This window comes from Onychomys torridus, chromosome 4 (genome assembly GCF_903995425.1).
Source record: "Onychomys torridus chromosome 4, mOncTor1.1, whole genome shotgun sequence".
Taxonomy (NCBI): Eukaryota; Metazoa; Chordata; class Mammalia; order Rodentia; family Cricetidae; genus Onychomys; species Onychomys torridus.
This window is the reverse complement of record NC_050446.1, coordinates 68,593,658-68,608,361: the sequence shown is the minus strand read 5'-3', so window position 1 is coordinate 68,608,361 and position 14,704 is coordinate 68,593,658. Positions and strand designations below refer to the sequence as shown.

Below are 14,704 nucleotides of genomic sequence, written 5' to 3'. Positions count from 1 at the left end.
TATTTATTTTATTATTTTTAAAATTATATATATATGTGTAGCTGTGTGTGGGTATGTGCAGATGAGCGCAGTGCCCTCAGAGGCCAGATGAGGGCATCAGAGCCCCGGAGCTGCAGTTACAGGGGACTGCCCACCATGGTTGTGGCAAACTCTGGTCCTTTGCAAGAGCTGTAAGAACTTTTAACTGCTAGACTTCTTTCCAGCCCACCACCCCAACTGTGGTTATATTTTTGAGTCTTACTGTAGCCCAGGCTGGTCTCAAAATTACTGTGTAATCAGGGATGCAGAAGCTAACACTAAAAAGCACTACCAGCTAAGCTATACACCTTAGCACATGTTTCCAAGTATTATAAGGTCCTACTCTAGAATCACAAGTTGTGGGTCATTTTGAAGTTCATTTCATCACTTCAACCCATCCTCAATCTTTCTTTCCCTTTTGCTTCTCTTCCTCTCTCCTCTCTGTCCCCTTCCCTCTCTCTTTTGCACCCTGCCCCAACCTTAGATGGATTTTTATTGTGTGGCTCTGGATGGCCCAGATCTTGCTATGTAGAAGAGGCTAGCCTCAAACTTGTATGGAAAGGTCTCCTCCCTCGGTCTCCCAAGTTCTAGGAGAGCAAGCATGAGCCACCGCTCCTGGCTTTGTTGGCTTGCTTGTTCATTGTGATTGCACTTCGTCTAGGCCAGGCTGGCCTCAAACTCCAGATGATCCTCTTGCCTCAGTCTCCCAAGTGGCATTAGCAAGTTCTGGAAGCTTTTTTCTTGAACTGCTTCTTCAGTCTCTCTACTTCTCATGGCTCCACTGTCATCGGGAGAGAGCAACGCCACTGTCATCTCAGCCTGGTGGCTGTGGTAACCTTCTAATTGGGCTTCTGGCTTTCAGGCTCTCGATAGTCCACAGGCCACCAAGTTTTGTTGTGAAAAGAGCCAAGAAGTAAGCATTTTAGGATTTAAGACCACACAATCTCTGATCCAACTACTCACCTTGGGCAATGCAGTGTGAAAACAACAAAAGACAATTTGTACATAAGTGAGCAAGGCTCACTTTATTTATTGTTTTCTTTTCTTTTTCTTTTTCTTTTTTTGGTTTTTTTTCTGGAGCTGAGGACTGAACCCAGGGCCTAAGGCGCTAAATCCCCAACCCCGTCACTTTATTTTTGAACACTACAATTTGAATTTCATGTGGAATATTGTTTTTTTGTTTGTTTGTTTGTTTGTTTTTTGAGACAGAGTTTCTCTGTGTAGCTTTGCGCCTGTTCTTTTTTTTAAAGATTTATTTATTTATTATGTGTACAGAAGAGGGTGCCAGATCTCATTACAGATGGTTGTGAGCCACCATATGGTTGCTGGGAATTGAACTCAGGACCTCTGGAAGAGCAGTCGGTGCTCTTAACCTCTGAGCCATCTCTCTGGCCCGTGGAATATTCTTTTGAGTTTTATTTTCCAATCATCTAAAAAGATAAAACAAGTTAAACGCATTCTTTGGCCTGTGGGCCATATTGGCCATTATTTGCTGATTCTTTAGTCCCCTCCTTGTCCAGCCTCCAAAAGGACCTGCGAACCCACTCCTCCCTCATGTCGTTCCTAGGCCTCCTCCTGCTTAGGAAGAAACTCACAAAGCCTGCCAGCCGTATGTGGGTGTCCTGGCCTTTTCCCATCTCAGTCACCATGCCTTACTCTTTCTACTTTCTTCCCAGAAGGTCAAGGTTCCTTTTCAGGGTCTGCGCATGCATGCCTCAGTCACCAGGCCTTTCCCCAGAATGCTCTTGGACATGTACTCTCTTCACTTGGCTGTTACTTGACAAATATGCCTTTGGAGAAGAGAAGCCTATGCTTCTAGAGTCTTTCCCCACGCTCTCCTAATGGATATTATGCTCCATCTGTTATTAACACACAGCACCCCTTTTTTTCAGCCTTAGGAATTACTTGTGCTAAGCACACATTTTACCACTACTGAGCTACGATCCCAGCCCTGCCTTCCCCTCACCCATTTAAAATGTTTACCCCAACCCGTAATTATGTATTATTTTATTTTACTGACAAATCTCAGGAAGCCACGAACCTTGTCTGCCTTCTTCAAGTTGAAGGCGAAGCACCCAGAAGCTATCTGGCACATTGTGGGTGTTCTCAGAAAATGTGCTAACTGAAAGGACCATCAACTGTCATTCCTCAGCCACCAAGACAGACTTTCTCTGCAAGCCTCCCTGACATACCCAGCTGGAAGCTGAAGATGCTGTGGTAGCTCCCTGGGCACCTCCTGCTTGTCTGTGGTTCTTCCCAAAGATTCAGCCCTGAGCAAGTTCCTGCACTTGGAAAGTGCTTTGTGCTCAGCAGTCTGCTTTGCATTTCCTCTCTGGTGCCCCCCTCTGCTGTTCTTCTTGTGAATCAGCCTCCCCTAATGAGGGTGACCCCTCACAGTAACTCCGACCAGTTTTTCCACCTGGCGTTGCTTTGGATCTTAAAGACATAGCTGTTAAATCAGGATACATTACTCAGTTGCCTTTCAGGAATGCTGGGGCAATGTCCAGAGGCTGATAGAAACTTGAGAAACAAGGCAGCCTTCAGAGGAGCCCAGCCCTGCCTGCAGTCCTCTGAGAGCTGTGCTTCACCCTCCACAGGGCAACTCCCTCGAGAGCTGTTTTGAAAGGATAAATCTGGCCTAGGATATAGCTCACTGGTGTGTTTAGTATGTGTAAAGCCCTGGGTTCCATCCCCCCAAAGAGAAAACAAAAGGACATGCCTGACATGGAGATGTATCCCTCTAGTCCTAATTCCTCAGAAAGCTGAGGCGGGAGACTCATTTGAGTCCAGGAGTTTGAGACTAGCCTTGGTAACATAGGATGACCCACCTCCGATCTAAAGAAAAGAATAAAATTCAATTCTCTGGATACTCTAGCCATGATCCAATGCTCAGATGCCATATGTGGCTGTCAGCTACCAATTGGACAGCACAGCTGTAGGACCTTTCTACTACTGCACAAAATTCTACTGGACATTAGTGGGTTTTTGTTGTTGTTGTTGTTGTTTTTATTATTGTTTGTTTGTTTTATCAAGACAGGGTTTCTCTGTGTTATAGCTCTGGCTGTCTTGAAATTCACTTTGGCCGAGCAGTGGTGGTGCATGCCTTTGATCCCAGCACTCGGGAGGCAGAGGCAGGTGGATCTCTGTGAGTTTGAGGCCAGCCAGGGCTACAGAGTGAGTTCCAGGAAAGGCACAAAGCTACACAGAGGAACTCTGTCTTGAAAAATCAAAAAAAGAAAAGAAAAGAAACTCACTTTGTAGACCAGCCTGGCCTCGAACTCACAGAGATCCACCTGCCCTTGCCTCCTGAGCACTGGGATTAAAGCGTGCACCACCACCACCTGGCTGGACATCAGTGTTTTAGACCCAAACCCTACTCACCATCCCTCACCAGTTTTCATTTTAATTACAGAATTTAGCTAGGCTTGGTGGCACACTGCTGTGATCCCAGCATTTGGGAAGTGGAGGCTGGTATCAGATTTCAAAAGCAGCCTGAGCTATGAAACCCTGTCTCATAAAACAAATGAAATTGCAGAATTTACACAATAAGTACATTAATTTCTTTCCAGTGCTGGGAATTAACCACAAGTCTCTGCATGCTGACGGAAGCCACACTTCAACCTCTCATCTAAGTCCTCTATCATGTCAACTTGAGACTTCTTTCCCAGCTATAGCTTCCAAAATCAGCTTGGTGTGTTTCCTCTCTGAGTAGTGTTCTGCGCTTATCTTTCCATTAACAGGGTCTTGGAGGTCTTCACTTGAGGATGTGGGTGTGTCTCTGGTTGAGGTGGAACTCAGGAGCAGAGCATTTGCTTAGCACAAACAAGGGTCTGAATTTGACCTACAGCACTGTAAAGAAAATGCTTGATTAAAAAAATATATTTTCTTTGCCGGGCGGTCGTGGCACACTCCTTTAATTCCAGCACTCAGAAGGCAGAAGCAGGCGGATCTCTGTGAGTTTGCGGCCAGCCTGGTCTACAGAGTGAGTTTCAGGACAGCCAGGGCTACACAGAGAAACTCTGTCTCCAACAAAACTGAAACAAAACAAAAAGTGTGTTTTCTTTGCTCTAGAATTGTTGTAGAGTAATCCATAGTTTTAGTTATTCAGGAATTTCCCTCCTGGTGGACATTTGCATCTTATTTTCTTGGATTTCCAATTGCACTATATGCAAACATCCTGACATTTCTGTCTATTTGTACACATTTGTCTATGGCAGATACCAACAAGGAGCATTGCTGGGTCAAAGAATCACACACCACTAACACTGAGGCTTGCTTGGCACACCCAATTGCTCCCACCTAGAATGCCTCTCTACATGACTAATTCCTACTCATCAAGTTCAAGTGTCATGCCTTTGTGGAAAGTGGTCCTTCCTGCCTGTTTCTCATGGCACTTTCTAGCCACATCTCATCATCATTGTTGTAAACGTAAGGCTCAGATTTATTTCTCTCTATATTCCCAAATCTAGCATAGGGTTTAGCTTAAAGCAAGAACCCTAATGTTTCCTTGGCTGAATAAACAAAACAAACAAACAAATGAAGGCACAGTGGTTAGGACATTCCAGAAACTCAAGGTGAGTCTGTGACTGCCCTAAAAGCTGGCTGTGGATCAACCTGCCACCTGATACTCTGAGCCAAGCTGCTTCTCACCTGGTTTCTGTCTTTGGCCCTCTGGGCCTGGGCATCCCATCTTGAACTGTTCAGACTTGGGGACGACACTGATGGAGCAGTGTGGAATGTAATCAAGGGCTCTGGCCATAGGGCACAGAAGTCTGACATGTGGGCTGGTCGTAGCTGGGAAGTGGGTTTCTGAGCACATGTCTGTTTCCTTTCACCTACAGCCCAATATGTTCTGTCCTTTGTCCCCTCCCAGTACCTTAGGGACAATTAAGATCAGCTGCAACATTTCTGCTTTCCCATTCCAGATTTGAACCCAAGGGAAGCCAGATGTTTTCCAGTGTACATCCACTTCTCCCCGTGATCTGATGAGCAGCCTTGTTTCCTGACTCCCTAGCCTGACTTCCGTACATCACAGAGCCTGGCTGCCAACTTTATTTTTAATGAGGTTTTAATAGGCTGTTTCTGTAATTAATTTCATTCTTGTATTTTCACACTTTCTGTCTGGATGCCTAAATGCCCCCAGGCACTAGGTGGGATGTTAACTGATTCTAAGTAATGCAAAACACTATGACTGTGATTAGACATTTCTCTCTCTCTCTCTCTCATTTGCAATTGTTTTACAATAATTAATTAGCTAGGGCACACGGCCCAGTGGAAGGTCAGCCGGGTTACCTGTCAGGTTTTTATAGAGGCAGCAACAGATAAGGAGAAAAGATTTGTCCAAGCCCTTGAGAGAGTGTTTAAATTGGTTTCAGAAACCACATCCTCAGGTTTCAGATCTACTTACAACTTGAGATTTGTCACACGAGGCCAGAGTCCTCAGGCCAAAGGTGGTAGTGTCTTTGTGACCACAGGCAACTAACAGAGACAGTCTCTCGATCCCAAGTCCAGCGGCTGGTGTCATCCTCAGCAACCGCCCCCCCCCTTCCCATTTTATGAGTGGACTCCTCTGAGCAAGGAACGCGTCAATGATTCCTACCGCATTTAGAAACAACACGATTTTGCTATTTTTAAACTTGTCTTTTAAAAATCCGCGCGCATGTACTCACACTTCTAAGGAGTGAAGGGGGCTGGGTGGGAAATGTACGTGCTGCAAAGAGAACAGCTAGGCCTGTTGCTTCCCAGAGAGCGCGCGGTCCCCTAGGGGCGGTCCCCTGGGCTCTCCAACCCAAAGCGAATTGTGTCTCCAGGACCCGTTAGCGCCAGAGACCTGGGACCCCGCTGGCCCGCGTTCCCTCTTGTCTCTTGGGCGCAGGGCACCGCTGCTGGGTCACCAGGCTCCGGAGAGAGCAGGAGGGGCGGGGAAGCCAAGCAGGTGGCGATTAGGTCAGCTTCAGAACATTCTTGGACCGCTCCAGTGGATATAAATAACAGACCCACAGGCTCTGAAATCCCGAGAGGCTGGGGGTGGGGAAGTGAAGAAGAAGGGATCTATTTAGGGTGGGGTGGCATCGTGACGATTCGGGAAAAGTCTACATTGGACAAGGAGGTGAAGAGACCAAGTGATTTAGGGAGGAACTGAGGTACAAAATCTGGGACTATGAAGACGGAGGGGGTAGAGTTCGTGGTTTTTTTGTCCCACCCCTACCCCGTGTTTGTCCCAGGTCTCGGAATGCGCGCTAGAGCTGCAAGCAGAGGTGGGCTAGGTAGGCACGCACGGCTTTACAATCTCGCTTCTGTCAGACTAGAGATTATGGGCAAACCGCCGAAGGTCTCGTTAAGCCTCATTTTCTGACTTCAGAATTCTAAGGCTTACAGGGAGAGGGTGGTTGCAAGCCTACCCGGGGCTAACTTCTAAAAGAAAGGTGCTCTTAGCAAAGAATGTAATGCAGCATTGCTCCCACATCCCACCCCAATGATGCGGGTGCAGGTTCCCGCTCACTCCCACCGGCCTCTCAGGTTCTGCAGAAGTCGAAGAGCGGCAAAGCTGAAATCTAGTGATCTGCTAGCCTCGCAGCGCCACCTTAGACTGTTGGCTCCCACTCTGCACCGGGGAGCAGAGCCTCCCCCCCCCCCCCCCGACCGAGAGCCACCCGACGCCCGGGATGCCAGCAGTCCCTGCAGTGGGGATGCTGTCTGTGAGATTGGGGCGGTGGCAGCGCGGAGAGGGCGGGCCCAGGGGGCCGGGCTTCCCGGGGGAGGGCTCGGCGCGCTCCAGGAGGCGGTGGCCCGAACCCGGGAGTGGTAAGACTCCGGACCGAGCGTGGCCGAATCCCCCTACCCACCGAGGGGCCCTGAGAGGACGCGGTGAGTGCCTTGGAAGGGACGCTGGGGGACGCGGCGGCAGTGCCGTGGCTCTGGCTCGCTCTGTGGTCCTCCGACTCCTGAAGTTGGCAATGGGACGGACTCCCGCGCAGGAGACCCCGGCCATTGGCTGCCACTGAGCGCAAGGCCATCTCATCTCCTACGCCAATGAGGCGATTCTTCGGGCCAGCCGGGAGTAATGGGGCGTTCAGCATGGAGGAGCAAACCATCTCTTGGAGCTCCTAGAGGGTCCCAAACTGTTCTCCTTGCTCCCATACTGAAGCCATAGAAGGGGCCTCTGTAGAAAGCCCGGATTCTTGCCCCCCCCCCGTCCCCCCCACCTCGCTTCGCACCACCATCTGTAGCCCACCGCTAGCCCTGGCAGGCAGCACCCCTTCCCCTCCGCAGTAACTACCTGGTCTCACCACCCCACCGAGGCCAAGTTCAACAAGTTTGCCCAAGAAGTCCTAGAGCCTCCATGTCTAGGCCTGGCTATGCCTGTCTGTGTAGCTGGCTCCACCAGCTCAGAGTTGTTCAACACCGTGCCTTCTGGGATCGGGAGGTGGTTTGTCGAGTGGCGCTGTCTGTAAGGGTGGAGGCCAAACACTGGCAGCCCCTGGGTTCCGAGATTTGGTGTAGAGGCTCGAGGTTAGGAGTGCGTCATTGAGAGCAGGCACCTCAGCCGGTAGGTCGGGTTTCCAAAATGCCCCTTTGTTATGCCCCTCCCTGGCCCTGCCTCCTCCCCCTTTCTGTGCGCCACCCCCTCCCCCAACCCTCCAAAAGGCTGTACCAGTCTCCCCCTCTCTGGATCAGCAACTACCCCTTTCTGCGCCTTCAGCCCTAGGTCTACAGGCTGACTAAGAGAGGCTGCTGGTGAAGCCCTTGGGCGCAGCCCGTGTGACTCAGGACACAGGACTGGGCAGGGCATAGTGGCTTTGCTTTCTCCCAGGCCCATGTCCCCAGCTCCTGGAAAAGGGTGGGGGCCAGCTTATGTGTAGAGGAGGAGCGAGGCCTAAGCCTTTGGAGCTCAGGTAGGGGAAGTGGGTACTGTCCTGAAGCCCAAAACTCCCAGCTCAGCACTGGCACCTGAGAAGAGCCCCTGCCCTTGTCCCCGGCTGGATAAGTGGAGGTCCTGGGCTGGAAAGATTTTAACTACCTGTTCTTGTTCTCTGAGCTCTTGCTGTGCTAGTGTGTTTACTCAGATTTGAGTCTCTGCTAATGTCTGGAGGCACAAGGTGCCAATCCTCAACAGGGACTAAGGTGCCAGGTCCACCCCCATAGCTAGATGAAGCTGGGGTGCCGGGGCTGGCTGTGCCTGGGGCTCCAGCTCGTGTTTGCTCTGTGAGGCCTGAAGGAGAGCTGTGCCAGCCCTACACACACAGCCTGCTCTGTTCTGGGGCCAGGGAGAGGGAATGGATGGGGGCAGCTCTCTTGGGAGCCCGGAGCAGGGAGGCTGGAGTAGGCAGGGGCCCCAGGCCCTAGATGGTCCACTGGGGCAGCTCCAAAGACCCAGTGATTTATGGCTACTGCTCTTTCTTTTCCCATCTGGCTGGCAAGCCATAGTAGACAAGTGGGGCCGACTGAAAGGAAACAAGGTGAAGAGCTAGTTAGGGTGGTGGTGGTGGTGGTGTGTGTGTAGTTGCTCTGTATCCTGGGATCTTCGGAGCCTATATGCTAATGGGGTCTGCAGGGAGAGGCCTGTCCCCCTCCTGCCAGCAGAAGGAAATCAGTTTAGGCCAGACTCTCAGGGCGGCTGTAGCCAGCATGTTTTCTGGTCTTCAGATGGGACATCATTCCTGTCCTTTCCTCTTTGGTGCTGGCGATGGAACCTCTGGTCTCAAGCACGTTCTACCTCTGAGCTATGCTATGCCTCCAGCCCCATGTTGTCTCTGGTTCCAGTGCCTGGGGGAACTCGAATTGAAACTGCGGAAGTCTGTCTGTCAGTGACCGTAGACAGATCGGGTCACAACCTATGGAATGATGGTGGGATCAGGATCTCAGGGGTTAGGGGAGCCCAGGGGAGTGTGGAGATCTGAGTTTGAGAGTGGGTAGAGGTTTAGCAGTCGAGGGAGAGCACTGTGGCAGAGTCCTGCTTTGGTTGCGGGAATCTCATTCTCTCGTCCTCTTGACCCTGCTGTCCCTTAGGCTCTCTCAGAGAAGAAAGCAACTTCCTTCTATGGACTGAGAGTCAGTTGGTCCTGGGAAGAGCTGAGACCTTGCCTGGAGTCAGGAGGCTACATGTCACTGTGTCATCTTGTCCCCGAGGGAGGGAGAGAGAGACTTTGGGGTAAAAATTCACCTCCCTCCTCCACAGTTCTTACGGGCTGTGTGACTTGCTGGCTGTTCATGAAGCCCCACCCTGGGCTTTTTGAGGGCAGAATGGAATTGTTTGTTGTCTCAGGACCCTTTGAGACTTTCCTGGATGTTATGTGATGGTGGCAGGGGGCAGGTGAGCGTCTCTTTCTGACCGGTGGATCTTTCAAGTGTTTCTGTTCATTGCCTAGTTTGAGTTTTACATCAGCCATAGCATGGAGGCTCCCCAGGTGGGGGAATTTCCACCTCAGAGTGAGCTGAGGCTCCCTTAGGACAGTACAACACAGTTGTCTAAAAACTTCCTGGTCATGATAGGGCCCAGGCCTCCTGGCTCTCTTTCCAGTCTGCTCAGCATGGATAGTTGCTGGGATTAGGAGTTGGGTACCTACTCAGTTGGCCTTGTTCATGGGGTGGCCTTGTCATTCAAGGGGCCTTGATTAGGCAGGAGTCCTCTCCTCATCTATAGTAGGAGTGTGGGGCTTTCTGACCACCACCTACCCCTGTCTGTCACCTAATCCCCTGCTGGATCGTGTGACCTGCCTGGCATTCTCAGCCTGGAGAATCTGGCACGTCTGACAGCAGTTGCTATATTGGGGGAGCTGGGCACCGCCCTGGACACCAGAGGCTCCCAACCCTTACCCCCTTCTGTGTTCTTGTTACCTTCAAGGCAGAGTCATAGTGGCAGCTTGGAGACTTGGACGCGGGTCCTTGAAGTGATCTGGAGACCCCAGGTATGTAGAGGATGGACTGAGAAGGGAAACCCTGAGGGGGTAGGGGGCCTTAGGGGCTCCCATCTTTGCCCCCATCCTGGCTCCTTCTGGGGACTTTTAGATCTTTGTTACTCGGCCCTTGCTCTGATAGTTGGGGACTATTAGAAGGCCTTTCCCCAGTCCAAGTCTTACTTCTCTGCTTATTTGCTTGCCCTCCACAGCACCACATCTGCCACCATTCCGTGCTGCAGGGACACCATGGCTCCAGAAGAAGACTCAGGAGGGGAGGTCTTAGGAGGCAGTTTCTGGGAGGTAAGCAGCCAGGGACTGGGTTTGGAGTGGCAGTCAGCTGTCCCTCTCTCTATGGGCTCAGCCACCTATGGGGGAGGAGCCTAACTATCAGCCCAGCAAGAGAGGGGGCTTCTTCCCGATAAAACCATCTCTCCTATGTGCCCCAGGCTGGTAACTACAGACGGACGGTGCAGCGGGTTGAGGATGGGCACAGGCTGTGTGGGGACCTGGTTAGCTGCTTCCAAGAACGTGCCCGCATCGAGAAAGCCTATGCCCAGCAGCTGGCCGACTGGGCCCGCAAGTGGAGGGGTGCTGTCGAGAAGGGTGAGCCAGTATGCAGGCAAAGCAAATGGCACAGATTGTAAGAGTGGGACCCCTAGGACAGCTTCTGCTTCTTGAGGTTTTGTGAGTGCTAGGGATGGAATGGAAGACCTCAAGCATGCATGGCAAGAGGGATCTCTATTCTTTCTCCTCCACCTATTTCCTAGAGCACAAATGGAGATCAGAGAAGGGACTTGCCTGAAGCCACACAGCTAGAAAGAGCTAAACTGGAATGCCGGTCTTCGGACTGGGGAGAAAGATCCCAGGCACACAGAGTTTGTGCAGTAGACTTGGGGTTCCTCTTGGCTCAATTAATAGATAGGATGCTTTGGACAAGTGAACCTGACTTCTCCAGGCTGCACTTGTCTTGTTTTTGTTTTTGTTTTGCCTGTTCCACGTTGGCAGTGGCACTGTCCCTGTGGTGGTTCGTGGAGGCCCCTTCATGAGATCGCTTAGTCAGCACCCGATATTGCTGCTGTTCAGCTTTGTACCCTGACTCCTACCACGCCTCTGTCTGGCACCCAGCGGCGCAGGACGCAGGGAGAGGGGTTGATTATATATTTAAGCACCCCACCTGGCCCGAGCTCATTCATCCCTCTGCAGGCCCACAGTATGGCACTCTGGAGAAGGCTTGGCACGCTTTCTTCACTGCGGCTGAGCGGCTGAGCGAGCTGCACTTGGAGGTGAGGGAGAAGTTGCATGGGCCAGACAGCGAGCGTGTGCGGACCTGGCAGCGAGGGGCTTTTCACCGGCCCGTGCTGGGTGGCTTTCGGGAAAGCCGGGCTGCAGAGGATGGTTTCCGTAAGGCCCAGAAGCCCTGGCTGAAGAGGCTGAAGGAGGTGAGACTGGGAGGAGCGTTTGTTGGAGGCAGGAGCCTTCCCGGTCTGCACGGGACCAGGGTGTGGCATCTAGGATCCAGAGCTGGTCTCCTGCGTGTTAGGTTGAGGCTTCTAAGAGGAGCTACCACACAGCACGCAAGGACGAGAAGACAGCCCAGACCCGGGAGAGCCACGCGAAGGCGGATAGTTCCATGTCCCAGGAGCAGCTTCGAAAATTGCAGGAGCGGGTGGGACGCTGCACCAAGGAGGCAGAGAAGGTACAGTCCCCTGGCAAAGCTTCTTGGATGCCTTTCCTGACCCTAGGCACGTCCCACTCGAATCCTCTTGACTGATATGGTTATTTAAAACAGGAACTTAGGCTGGGTGGCGGGGTGCACCCTTTAATACCAGTCATCAGGAAGCAGAGGCAGGTGGATTTCTATAAGTTTGAGGCCAGCCTGATCCACATAGAGGCTAGCTCAATTTACATGTACTTTCAGGCCAACCAAAGCTATGTATTGAGACCCTGTCTCAACAAACAAACAAACACACAAACACAAAGGAGGAACTTGGGCCTGGGGAGATGGCTTAGTCCTACAGTGATTGTCCTGCAGGTACAAAGCTAGCAAGGCAGTTGAAGTGGATAAAGGGGAGCTGATGGTAGGGGTGTGTGCGTTGGTAATGGATAAGACAGGTGGATCCCTGGACCTCCATGGCCAGCTTGTCCATGACTGTGAGGAGCTGAGGAAGGCATACTATGTTGACATTTGCCTCCACCTCCCCCCCCCCCCCCCATGCATATGCACAGAGGAACCTGAACAAAGGTGATGTCTTACTCAGGAGAGGAATGGCTTTTTTTTTTTTTTTTTTTTTTTTTTTACCCAGGATGGCAGGGTTTCAGGCAGTTCAGGCCTTAGTTACCTGGGATCAGTTCTCATGTTGCATACTCTATCCCCTGACCTGAATGCCCTTCCCTCTAGCATCCCATCCCCTCTGAGCTGTGTCTGGTCTGTAACACCTCCTCCAAGAAGCCTACTTCGATTTCTCCCACCTTTCCGTGTAGGTTGACCCTGTCTCGTGCTCCAACCAGCTTCTAATAGGTGTTTTACTTGAATGTCACCTCCCTTGTTAGGTAGGCTGTGGCTCTCAGTCCCTGAGGGTAGGAAAGGAGTTTCAGACCTGACTGCCCTGGGTGGCTAGCTCCAAGTCTAGCCTGTGACTGTGCTCAGTAAATACCGGTGCAGTCCGGAGTGGAAGGCAGTCTGTCCTCACTCCCTCCTTTCTCTCTCACCCAGATGAAAACCCAGTATGAGCAGACCCTGGCAGAGCTAAACCGCTATACCCCACGCTACATGGAGGACATGGAGCAGGCCTTTGAGAGCTGCCAGGCTGCTGAGCGCCAGCGGCTTCTCTTCTTCAAGGATATGTTGCTCACCCTGCATCAACACCTTGACCTTTCCAGCAGTGACAAGTATGGCTTGCACACTGGATGGAGGGTTCCCTTGACCTCCTTTGGGAATTCTAGGGGCTTGGGCCTTCCCTGTCTGACTGAGTGCCTCATAGGTTCCATGAACTCCATCGAGACCTGCAGCAGGGCATCGAGGCTGCTAGTGATGAAGAAGATCTACGCTGGTGGCGTAGCACACACGGGCCTGGCATGGCCATGAACTGGCCACAGTTTGAGGCAGGTGTTTCAGGCTGGGTGGGACTTGGAGGTGGGTTGGGCTCAGTGTAGGTCCCGAGAAGATGACTGGGTTTAGGACAAGTAAGTGAAGGTGGTCCAGGTGGCCCTGTTGCCACAGTCCAGCCTGACTCTAGAAACTCTCTCCACAGGAGTGGTCCTTAGACACACAGAGAGCAATCAGCCGGAAGGAGAAAGGTGGCCGGAGCCCTGATGAGGTGACTCTGACCAGCATTGTACCTACAAGAGATGGCACCGCACCTCCACCCCAGTCCCCAGCATGCCCAGCATCTCCAGGGTGAGAGCTGGGATCCTGGTCAAAACAAAGAAAACAACTCTATCCCTTGCTTGTTCCTCTCTCTTCCTTCTCTCTCTTCACATCCGCACCTGATGGCCGTCTTGGGGGAGTTAATAAGGCCATCTCACAGAGGTTTAGATTTGCCATGTAGTCCTCATATTCCCTTATGTTTGGGCTGTATAATAGCTCTGTGCACAGAATTGTACCTGCGTTTGCAGTCGTGGGTGGCAGAAGTGTGACTATTTATTTAGCTCCTTCCTATCCTCTTTAGCGTTCCTCCAAGTGGCAAAACCTTTGCCTTGAGCTTAATATGGCCGGTCTTGTCCCCTGAGTTGTCCCTTTGTGTCTCCCTCTCTAGCAGTGGACAAGATGAGGACTGGTCAGATGAAGAGAGTCCCCGGAAGGCTGCCACTGGGGTGAGGGTGCGGGCGCTTTATGACTATGCTGGCCAGGAAGCTGATGAGCTGAGCTTCCGAGCAGGTATGTGGGGGTGGGGGGAACCCTTTCATTCCTTCCCATTTCAGCCCCTGTCCCACCTGCTAGAGCAGGGGTGTAGAAAAGGAAAGCCAGAGACTCCCTTCTCATGGGCTGTTCAGGGTCCAGCCAGCTGGGGCCTGACGATTGCTTCCCTGGGATCTAGGGTTGGGTAGCTTGCTTGCTGTGTTTTATCCTGGTCTGAGCTGGGTTTCTTCCAGGTTGTAGGTCCTTATACTATCCCATCCCCCTCGGCCCTTGACCTGGTTTTGAAACCAGTGAAGCCAGTGCTTCTGGCGGTGACCAATCTCTCTTCCTTCAGGGGAAGAGCTACTGAAGATGAGTGAAGAGGATGAGCAGGGCTGGTGCCAGGGCCAGCTGCAGAGTGGCCGCATTGGTCTCTACCCTGCCAATTATGTGGAGTGTGTGGGCGCCTGAGTGCCCTGACTGCACTATTGCAGCGTCTCTCTAACCTCGGCCAAAGCTCAGCCTGGACTTCCTGGACTGCTGGACCTGAGGGCCCTGAACCTGCTGCTGCTGTCCCTCTGTTTCCGGAGGAGGGAAGGTGTCTTAGGGCCCATGAAGGGGTCTGTGTCTAGAAAGAGGCCAACAGGGTTTAGGTTGAGGGCAGGAAGGGAGGTTAGAGAGACACAGGGGCCTGGGCCTCCCGGGGAGCATTTGGGTCACCCCAGGAGTAGGGAATCCAGTCCCTAAACTATTTGGGAGTTCCTGGGTTGAGGTTGGGGAGAATGTAGTTTGGGGCTAGCAGCACCCTCTTTTGTGACTTGTAGTGTGTATTAAACTTGATCAAGAATAAAAACCCCATCAAGTGTTGTGAGCATCTTTTGATACCCCATTCTTGAAGCTGGTGGGAGTCGTGGGGGAGGTTCGTGGGCCCAGCATGTGTTAGGGCGCT

General features: G+C 51.9%; 1 protein-coding gene across 4 annotated transcripts; it reads left to right on the top strand.

Moving 5' to 3' along the window:
* Window positions 1-6,698: 6,698 nt before the first annotated feature.
* Pacsin3 (protein kinase C and casein kinase substrate in neurons 3) lies at window positions 6,699-14,622 on the top strand. Of its 4 annotated transcripts, XM_036186488.1 has the most exons (12): window positions 6,699-6,885; window positions 9,028-9,169; window positions 9,863-9,926; window positions 10,127-10,217; window positions 10,364-10,520; window positions 11,121-11,356; window positions 11,458-11,613; window positions 12,631-12,806; window positions 12,899-13,019; window positions 13,169-13,314; window positions 13,673-13,794; window positions 14,111-14,622. In XM_036186488.1, exons 4-12 carry the CDS (start codon window positions 10,164-10,166, stop codon window positions 14,224-14,226), a joined length of 1,284 nt encoding a protein of 427 aa, XP_036042381.1. In that variant the 5' UTR covers window positions 6,699-6,885; window positions 9,028-9,169; window positions 9,863-9,926; window positions 10,127-10,163; the 3' UTR covers window positions 14,227-14,622. The 4 variants fall into 4 exon arrangements, with proteins under 4 accessions (XP_036042381.1, XP_036042383.1, XP_036042380.1 ...); XM_036186490.1 differs by lacking the exon at window positions 9,028-9,169 and having other exon boundaries at window positions 9,867-9,926; XM_036186487.1 differs by lacking the exon at window positions 9,028-9,169.
* The last annotated feature ends 82 nt before the right edge of the window (window positions 14,623-14,704 follow it).

Bases quoted from the DNA above. Each gene is read 5' to 3' on its own strand.
- Pacsin3 (XM_036186490.1), top strand. From the start codon at position 10,164: ATGGCTCCAGAAGAAGACTCAGGAGGGGAGGTCTTAGGAGGCAGTTTC. The intron at 13,020-13,168 runs GCAGGTGTTTCA...CTCTCTCCACAG, and splicing joins TGAACTGGCCACAGTTTGAG to GAGTGGTCCTTAGACACACA. The intron at 13,795-14,110 runs GTATGTGGGGGT...CTCTTCCTTCAG, and splicing joins TGAGCTGAGCTTCCGAGCAG to GGGAAGAGCTACTGAAGATG.